This window comes from Eubalaena glacialis, chromosome 15, assembly GCF_028564815.1.
Source record: "Eubalaena glacialis isolate mEubGla1 chromosome 15, mEubGla1.1.hap2.+ XY, whole genome shotgun sequence".
NCBI lineage: Eukaryota > Metazoa > Chordata > Mammalia > Artiodactyla > Balaenidae > Eubalaena > Eubalaena glacialis.
In genome coordinates, this window is record NC_083730.1 from 34,428,638 (window position 1) to 34,438,339 (window position 9,702).

A 9,702-nucleotide genomic window follows, 5' to 3' on the forward strand; every position below is an offset into this window, starting at 1 on the left:
GTTTTTTTCTAATATAGGTATAAAATATCAAACAAAAATTTAAATAGCAAGAAAATATAGATTTGCATTTTACAGTGGATCACTGATGCAGAAATTTCTCTCTTTTTACTCTTTCCTCAAATCGCCTCTGTAAATTATATTATTCTGATAACACAGACACATTTTTACTGATCTAGATGATCAGATTTTATATCAGGAATTGACATTGATGAGTTTCGAGACATCTCTATGTACCTCTGAGCCCTCACAGAATAGCAAACGTAGTCCAACAGTTAAAATAATTGATGAATGTGTGTTGAATTCTCAGGAGGGAAGGGAAGAAGAAAGAATGAAGGGTAGAGGAGAGGCTTGGAGGAGGGAGGTGCTGATTTCAACCCTGTAGCGTCAGGATTGCGTCAATTCGGGTTTCAGCCACCTCTAGAGTCTCGGAGACAAGCGTCTCTGAAGAGCCAAAACAGGAAGAGGGGTGGCAAATCACTGTGCGAGGGCGAGTGGACCTCCCTCTTTGCCTCCTCCCTATTCCAGGCTTAGGTCCCCTGAGCTTTGCGCCGTTGTTTTCAGCATTAGGAAAAGCCCTGTCGCTTCACATCCAGGCAAGTGAACCAAGCTAGGGAGTTTCCGTTCAGCACCTCGGACAGAATACGCAGCAAAAAATGGCTCCGATCGCTACCAGCCGGGAAGAATTTGGTAAGCAAGTTACTCCGCTTATAACTGCGGTTGTTCCTTAAATACTCTGGGGTGATGTATGTGTGTGTGTGTGTGTATGTGTGTGTGTATGTGTGTGTGTGCGCGTGTGCGTGTGTGTGTTCGCGGGATGTTGAGCATAGATTTCCCAGGTAGGAAAATGAGAACTGTTAAAGGGCAATAGTGGCTTATCTCTGTGGTTTCTCCCTTCCTTGATATCTTTCTCCTTAAAATTGCTTTCTGCCAGGGCGATTTTACATCCAAGAAGTTCCTAATCATTCAGGTAGCCCTGTAAATTGCAGCACGCGCTAAGTAAAGAGGTCTGTTTGCTTGTTGGTTTCATTAATTCTGCAGGTGATTTTTATTTGTACGTAAACCTGTATTTAACTTATTGGGGGAAGCCAGATGTTTCTGTGATTACATAAGGGTTTGATCTTGGTATAAAATAACTTGAACATTGGGCATTTAGGATGTATATTTTATTGCAGAGTGTACCATAAGGTATTTTTTTCTCTGCTATGTTTTTCTTGTATCCTTGAAATATGTTGCTAGCGAAAGACACAGAATCCTATGATACTAGGGTTAAAGGGATATTCAAAATTAATTAGCTGAGCCCATTCCATTTCACAGGTGAGGTAACTGGAGCCCAGAGAGATAAGGGAAATGTTGCAAGTCAGTTAGCTAAAAGCTACTGGAAACTATACTTAGGACTTATATTTTCCTGTTCAATTTCCCTTTTCCTATACCAGATTTTTAGCACCATTGCTCTCCCTTTTTTCAGTAAAAAAAAGAAAAGGAAAAAAATCAGATGTACTTCTTCAAATAGAAAATAGTATTTTTAGGTCCCATTATATTCCAAAGGCAAGAGATTTGAGTTTTACTTTACATGTATTCGGAAATATCAGGGAATTTGTAGAAGTTTGTTATGAAACTGAGTGAAATGACTGAGATCTTTGCTCTCAAAAGCTTAGGAGCTTAACAGTAGAGAATACACAGGGAGTAGATGAGCCCTTCTATATTATATTGAATATTTTGCCATTTGACATAAATATTAAATACAGAAAATTTGTGATATTATATTCAGAAATGAATTTCACAGCTGTCCATTTGAGTGATTGAGTTTATATTGTTGTGATATGATATGTATTCCCAATTTCTGATTTGAAAATCAGAAAAATATTTGAATACTGAGGAATTTTCAGAGGTTATGTTAGTTAAAAATATGTTCTAGTGTTGGCATTGTTTATTTAGGAAAAAAATTATTTTCTATTCCTTTTTAAAAAATTATTCTTCCTGCATTGACTAAAGAATCAAGAATAGTTCATGACTTTGCTTTTGCTCCCTGGCCTTGGGTACTAAGTTTAGCTGATGATCTTTAGCTCTCACCTCATTCTTCTTCTGTAGCATTCCCTGTTTTTTCTATCTGGGAAATTCAAAGTTCACCTCTACACAATTCAGTTCTTTGATATAATTAAACTACAGAATTTTTTATTGTTGTATTTGCTTTTTTATGTTCTTAGGCATTTTTGCTCTTGTCATTTCTTAATCTTATATTATTTGAGTTCAGTTTTGTGATTATGAAGTAGATAGGCAGAAGTTTGGGGGATTGGGGAGTGGAGAAACAAAAGATTGTTCTTTCAGGATTAGTTAAACAAGCCTTAACCCTTTCCTGACTGGAACTGTTAACTTTATTATTCACTATTTGGGATTAAAAAATAGACTGGAATGGAGCTAAAGGCAGATATTATTACATTAATTATATTAGTTTTGATTATATTAAACATTGACTCAACTGATGCACTCTGTCCAGATATAGTAATACTGCTTTTACTTACACAGTGTTACTTATTATTTGTTGGAGAATATACTTACATATGGAACATGATGAGATTCATGCATAATCAGTGTTACCTAACGTCAATAATTTAACATGCCCTCATTCAAGGAACAAATGCCAGTTTCAATTTGATTGCCATTTGCCATGTGGAAATGTGCTAGGAAAAAAATCAGTTATGGGTAAAATTGAACTCTAAATTATCTCTACGCACTCTTCTCATTACATGTTAAAGAATGATAATTCATTTATAACCATTGTTTGGGTTTTATCCTATTTAGGTAATTAATTTGTACTTTGGATAATTCAGTGTTTGAAGAATTTTGGGTCAGCATATGAGTTTGTAGTCTTATAAGTTGTATACTATTAATAAACTGTTCATATATTTTTGTTCTTTTTTCCCTAATGTGTGTACATTTCTTTTACCACTGTTCTGTAATTTGGATGGAAATTATTAATGACTTTGTGACAATTGCAGATAATTTTCCATAATTTCTGTCAGTATTTGAAGAATATGCACTTAGAGCTACATAGTAAGAATTGGTGCTTCTGGAAACCCTCAAAATGTCAATGAAAACATAATGAAATTAGTACTGACTCATTATGCTGTAGTTGACTCATGTTATCTGAGAAAACGAAGGTAGGTCAGGGTCATTTAGCATTCTCCCATCCCTGGCCCAGGCCCAGTTTCATCTTTTCATTTTATTTGTGAAAAATTACTACAATGAAAGATTTTCTATCATACTGCATTTATTATTTATGTGTTACATATGTGTTTATTCCTGAAAGTGACATGAAATAGGTACATAATTCACCCAGAACAGTTGGAAAGCAATTCAATCTGTACAACCTAGGGCAACTGCCAGCTTTAGGATGCTTTTCAAATAGGGTGTTTCCAACTCTGCCCAATTAATGCATGTTATTGGTCATTTGATTTTTCAGATGAAATCCCCACAATGGTGGGGATCTTCAGTGCATTTGGCCTGGTCTTCACAGTCTCTCTGTTTGCATGGATCTGCTGTCAGAGAAAATCATCCAAATCTAACAAGACTCCTCCATATAAGTTTGTGCATGTGCTAAAGGGAGTTGATATTTACCCTGAAAACCTAAACAGCAAAAAGAAGTTTGGAGCAGATGAGAAAAATGAAGTAAAGAATAAACCAGCTGGGCCAAATAGTTCTTTGCGTCTTGATCTTGAGAAGAGAGATCTAAATGGCAATTTTCCCAAAACAAACCTCAAAGCTGGCAGTCCTTCTGACCTGGAGAATGTGACCCCAAAGCTCTTTTCAGAAGGGGAAAAAGAGGCAGTTTCCCCTGATAGCTTAAAGTCCAGCACTTCTCTTACTTCAGATGAGAAACAAGAGAAGCTGGGAACCCTCTTCTTCTCCTTAGAGTATAACTTTGAGAAGAAAGCATTTGTGGTAAATATTAAAGAAGCCCGTGGCTTGCCAGCCATGGATGAGCTGTCGATGACCTCTGATCCATACATCAAAATGATGATTCTCCCAGAGAAGAAGCATAAAGTGAAAACCAGAGTTCTGAGAAAGACCTTGGACCCAGCTTTTGATGAGACCTTTACATTCTATGGAATACCCTACACCCAGATCCAAGAGTTGGCCTTGCACTTCACAATCTTGAGTTTTGACAGGTTTTCAAGAGATGATATAATTGGAGAAGTCCTTATTCCTCTCACAGGAATTGAATTAACTGATGGAAAAAAGTTAATGAACAGAGAGATTATCAAGAGAAATGTTAGGGTAATTCATTTTTAGTGCTTAACATATTTATAAACAATCTTTTTGTAGCTTTTTTGTATCTAGGGGATTTTTATTAAAATGATGTCTTATACATATCATCTTTATGATGTTTAACTATTATTAATCATAATCAAATGAGGAGCAGGGGGATAGAGTAGATGAAAGAAATTTTAACCCACAACTGAAATGCATAAAGTATCTTAATGATATAAAATAAAGAGGAACCCTTTATGGATTTATTTAAATATCATTTATATAAATATTTTTATTAATTTCTGTCACAAGTATTTTGACTACGATTGCCACTAAAATGCAGACAAATATTTCTTACTCATAAGAAAGTTAAAAATATATTTCAATGTCAACATAATTGAATTTGAAATTCAAATTGAAATTGAAAATTAAGTCAGTTCATTTTGAGTATTTGAAGTTCTAGTGACTCTTCATAGAACTGCTTTTTAAGGAAGAGATATCTCATTATATTGAATTACAAATATTCACCTTTATGTTGTATAACAGGAAGTGAGTTACTCTGCCTTTACAGTTACGTTACTTTGGTAGTTCTGGAATTATTAGAAAATGATAAGACATTAATTAATCAAATTTAAATGTATTTTCCCTTTAAATATGGAGCTCATTTGATTCCAATTGTTGTATTTCAGAATAACTGGTGTCTATAAAGCATAATTTTATAGAATACCATAAAGTTTGTTTTGACCACATCCTCACCTTTTTCTGTTGAAATTAATGAAAGTCAAGATCCAGAAATATTAAGTAGTTTGAGTCACCTAACTGTTTAGTGGCACAGTGGGAATAAAGATTTGTTCCCTACTCTTATTCTTCTTGGAGTGCTTATTCATACAGTTACCCCATGTCAGCTTTTATATAAATACATATTGAAGTTTTAGGAGCTCTGGGCAACCATCATTCTTAGTTATACCAAGTTTACTTTTTGTTACTTTCAGTTAGAACTTGTACTTTGAGTTCTTGGTCATCTTATCTAATGGTAAAGTAAAAATAAGACCTAAGTATTATGCAAAGAAAAACCCTATGATACTGTTCAAAGACAAAGCATTAAATATTCTGAATCAATTCTCTCCAATACTTAATTCATTCCTTGGATTAAAGGAGGACTCTGAGTGGGGTGGGGGAAGAGAATTTTAACTCCATCAGTCCTCTGGGCTAAGAGAGTGGTGGCTGTCAGACTAAATTTCAGGTTTTCTGAATTCAAATTCTAATAATGTCTGAGCTAAAGAATTTGAAATCAAATCAAACTTAACATGAGTAACTTTACCATATACAGATCCATTCAAATAATTAGATAATTTTCATTACCATTAATAACTTCAAAAAGTGGAGAGTTAATTAAAAAGCAAAAACTAAAAATACCTCTGTATAAGATATATTTTAAATATCCCCCTTTAAAACATTTCTAGTAATGGGTGTGTCTAACTCATTACGAATTTTAACATTCTGTAGTACCTAAAAAGACCACAAGATGGCAGGTAGTTGTTTTAGAAGGTGATGGTACTGCACAAAAGCTTTTAGTTACTCTTTGATTCTTTAGCATATTAAAGTAAAATAAGTAGGAAAATTACAGTTAAATAACAATGCTATTATAGTGCTTTAAAAATGTTAATATAAGTATAAATTTCAAAACTAAAGAATAATAAAAACATATTTATATCATATCTCTCTTTGTTTAGAAGTCTTCGGGACGTGGTGAGTTACTGATCTCTCTCTGCTATCAGTCCATCACAAATACTCTCACTGTGGTTGTTTTAAAAGCTCGGCACCTGCCTAAATCTGATGTGTCTGGACTTTCAGGTAAGAATGCTTTTGAAAAACGCAGGCTCAGTGTAGAAATGAGCAATATATTAGGCAAAATAGTTAATAACTAACATTGGACTATGATTTAGATTCACCCTTTATTCACAATCACAAATTATGTGATTGTTTTTCTGTTTCTCATTTTATGGAATAAAAGTGTGAGCCAAGGCCATTATCAAAAAGAAGAAAACTGCATAGTTCTAAGATCCAATACAAAGCTAGTATGTGACAGATGTCGGACTGAATGGAGTTGAAGCAGAAAGCAGTAATAAATGCAGAAGTGAGGCCATTGCCAAAAACACGGTGATGGAAATAAAATTAAGTTTTAGGAAAAGTTCTTAATTTTACTATTTTAAATGAGCCTGCCTACCCTTACATTTCTATTATTTTTATTATCTTTCCTTTAATTCCTTATGTGTCTGGTGTCTGCTTTAAGAATTAGCTTTTAGTTTTGTGACTAATTTTTACTAAAAAAACAAACAAACAAAAAATAAAACTTTGCTGTATAGTACAATGAGAAAGAGCACATGACCTATGGTTTAAAACGATCTGAGTTCAAATCCTAACCCTTCCATTTCTTAGCATAGTAACATTGGGTATGTTTCTTAAACTCTATACAAACTGGATATAATAGTACTTACCTTAAAGGGGATTATGAGGTCTGGAAATATATATTTCATTAATTATCATCCAATGCTATTATTAGTTGTAGTTTTATTATTAGATAATGGAGGTTAAAAACATGGTCTTAAAGATTTAGGTTAGGAAGTTAAAATGAACTCATGCAACCAGAAAAGGGCAAAATAATATAATTAAATGTATGATAAAGTAGTATGATCTTAAAATTCACAGGATACAGGTGACACAGGAAAGATCAATACTGGGTAACAGGAAACAAACACAGCAAGTGTTTAAAGAACAACAAAAAAATTAAAGCCAAAAAAGGCATTGCCATTGTGAATTATAAATGTGCATTCCCCCATTCAAAAGAGAAAGCAGCACATGCTCAGAGAATTAGTGAGATTTATCCAAAGTCATACAACTCAGTAAGGATAGATGTTGTGTACTATTTTTTCCTTCTATTCCATTCTCTGGAATGAATTATTAGTAATCAGAATGTGTCATTAGAACATTCTATTTTCTTCCCCTTTATGTTATCTCTTCATCCTTCCATTACAGTTCTTTCCCGTCCTCCACTATCTCTTATGTTGTACATTCTTACTTATTTTCAATTTATTGACAATAGAGAAGCCAAGCTTTATCCATGGTTTCACTTTGTTCTGACTCATTTTCATTATAATCACATTTTATTAGCATCTCTAAGGCACCATTATCTTGAGATCGGCTTTCCCGCCAAGTTTTGTCAATACAATGTGTGTTGTTTCCCATTGCAGATCCCTATGTCAAAGTGAACCTGTACCATGCCAAAAAGAGAATCTCCAAAAAGAAGACTCATGTGAAGAAATGCACCCCCAATGCAGTGTTCAATGAACTGTTTGTCTTTGACATTCCCTGTGAGGGTCTTGAAGAGATAAGTGTTGAATTTCTGGTTTTGGATTCTGAAAGGGGATCCCGAAATGAGGTGATTGGGCGGTTGGTCCTGGGAGCAGCAGCAGAAGGAGCCAGTGGAGAACACTGGAAGGAGATTTGTGACTATCCCAGGAGACAAATTGCCAAGTGGCATGTGCTCTGTGATGGTTAGCATCCTAGCCGTGATGAGTTGGACCTTAATGATTTTTACTAGGCAAGGAGAAATTTTCTTTTTTTTTTTTTTTCTGATACATGATTGCAAGCTTATGAAAGCTTTGTTGTTGTTGTTGTTAGAAATGGATTGAATTATCAGACCAGAAAGTAACTGTAAATGTGTATTATGATAATTTACTCTTTATTAGAGAAGTTGGATAAATTTTCATAAGATATTCAATTTCCCCTGCAGGTTACCAGTTATATAAATAATAGTAGCCAAGCATTTTAGGAATACTGCTCTGCATTCCCGAGTTATGGCTGTGGTGATGATCTCATTGGAACATGTCACTGGAAGTCAGTGTGGTTGTTAGGATTTAGAAATGAAAAACATGTCTTCTCTTATGAAAATTCATCCATTGTTAATCAACTGGGGAAATCAATTTTTCTTTAAACCCAAAGATATTAAAGAAATGTTCTCTAGATTGTTTTATTAATTATGTCATGTGCAAATGGTTGTCCTGCATATAAAAGTATATGATTATTTCTTTTTGGTCTGTAATTATTTGACACAATTTTATCATAAGAAGGGTAACAGGTTTGTTGAAAAAAAAAAAAACAGTGAACAAAATGAGAAATCATTTTATCAAAGGGCTGAGTTGAGAATACTATAGCCGAAATATGCTTTCCCCTCTCTAAGTTTACATGTGAGTCAAAAATAAAATATAATCTCACATAAGAACCATGGCCTTGAATTATTCACTGCTTGTGACAAATGTCAATGTGGCCTAAGAAAGCCCTATATACTTTTTTGAAGTTGCTGAGTTAGCTAGTGGGTAAAGAAATAAACTTCAGTGAGAAATCCAGTTAGAAATGCCATTTTCTTATAGGAAATATATATAGTATGCAAGTGTACATTCAAGGTTATCCCTTGAACACAGAAAGGGCATGGGTAACCAAGTCTTCATTCAGCTTGTTCTCCCCCAGAGAGGACTAAGCTACTATTTGAAAAGAAATGAAGACAAAAAAGTTGTGAAGTTGTAATCATTGCTGGATAGAAAGTGTTACTTAACCCAACAAACTAATAAAAAATAGTTACACGGCAAGCCTAATATACTTTATATATGTTCATACATAATATATTTAGGCTGTCAAATTAGCACAAGTATGTTTCACTGTCTTTTCTAGGCTAATTTGTCTTGAGCTGTTGTCTCAAGACAACCAGTTTATAAACCTGTATCTTATACCGCTTTCCAGTGCCAGGGCTCTGAAATTCATTAAAAATCCATTAAACCTTGTGATTATTTGGAAAGAATTTACTTGAGGTAATGTCACTGTATTTGAGTTTTTAGAAAAGTATGAGTGAAACTCAGGTACAGTTGAATTTTAAATATGCAAGTTAGAAATGAAGTCTACTGAAAAATTTACATTTTGAGTCAGGTTTTGTGTCAGTGTTCTAGCAGTTTTTGAGAATGTGTTTGATACCACAGTGTTTGTAAAATCTATGACAATGCATTTTCAAAACAACTTATACATGCTTTTTATGATTATGCCTAATATAAAGAAAATGTTTTACACTCTATATACAAAGATTGAAATCAACCTCTCTTCTTGTGCTTTAAGATGATTTGGGGATTAAACAAGAATATTCTCCAATCATCATCTTCATGCCATCACGAAGTCAACTCACAGCATCTTGGTCCACTCAGTATTTCTGTGAAAGCAATGTGAAATGAATTGTAGTCAGTATATGGTTTGGGGGAGTCATATGGCCTTTTAATGTTTGTATATTTGGTATCAGGGGTCAAGGAATATAATATATTTTGGAGCTCTGAAACATTGTAAGAAGTCAACCCTAAGTATCCTTCAGAGCTTCTAGAAGTTAATGACGGTACCAAGCAAAGTATTGTTGTT

The 9,702-nt window shown here is 34.1% G+C and overlaps 1 protein-coding gene across 1 annotated transcript; it reads left to right on the forward strand.

Annotated features, from left to right (window-relative positions):
* Positions 1 to 653: 653 nt before the first annotated feature.
* SYT4 (synaptotagmin 4) lies at positions 654 to 7,807 on the forward strand. Its single transcript, XM_061170082.1, has 4 exons — positions 654 to 687; positions 3,461 to 4,275; positions 5,982 to 6,102; positions 7,500 to 7,807. The coding sequence occupies exons 1-4, from the start codon at positions 654 to 656 to the stop codon at positions 7,805 to 7,807; spliced, it is 1,278 nt and encodes a 425-aa protein (XP_061026065.1).
* Positions 7,808 to 9,702: the final 1,895 nt, after the last annotated feature.

Excerpts from the sequence above, each read along its gene's own strand:
- SYT4 (XM_061170082.1), top strand. The coding sequence starts at position 654 with ATGGCTCCGATCGCTACCAGCCGGGAAGAATTTG. Across the intron at positions 688-3,460 it reads TACCAGCCGGGAAGAATTTG|ATGAAATCCCCACAATGGTG; the intron begins GTAAGCAAGTTA and ends TTGATTTTTCAG. Across the intron at positions 4,276-5,981 it reads TTATCAAGAGAAATGTTAGG|AAGTCTTCGGGACGTGGTGA; the intron begins GTAATTCATTTT and ends CTCTTTGTTTAG.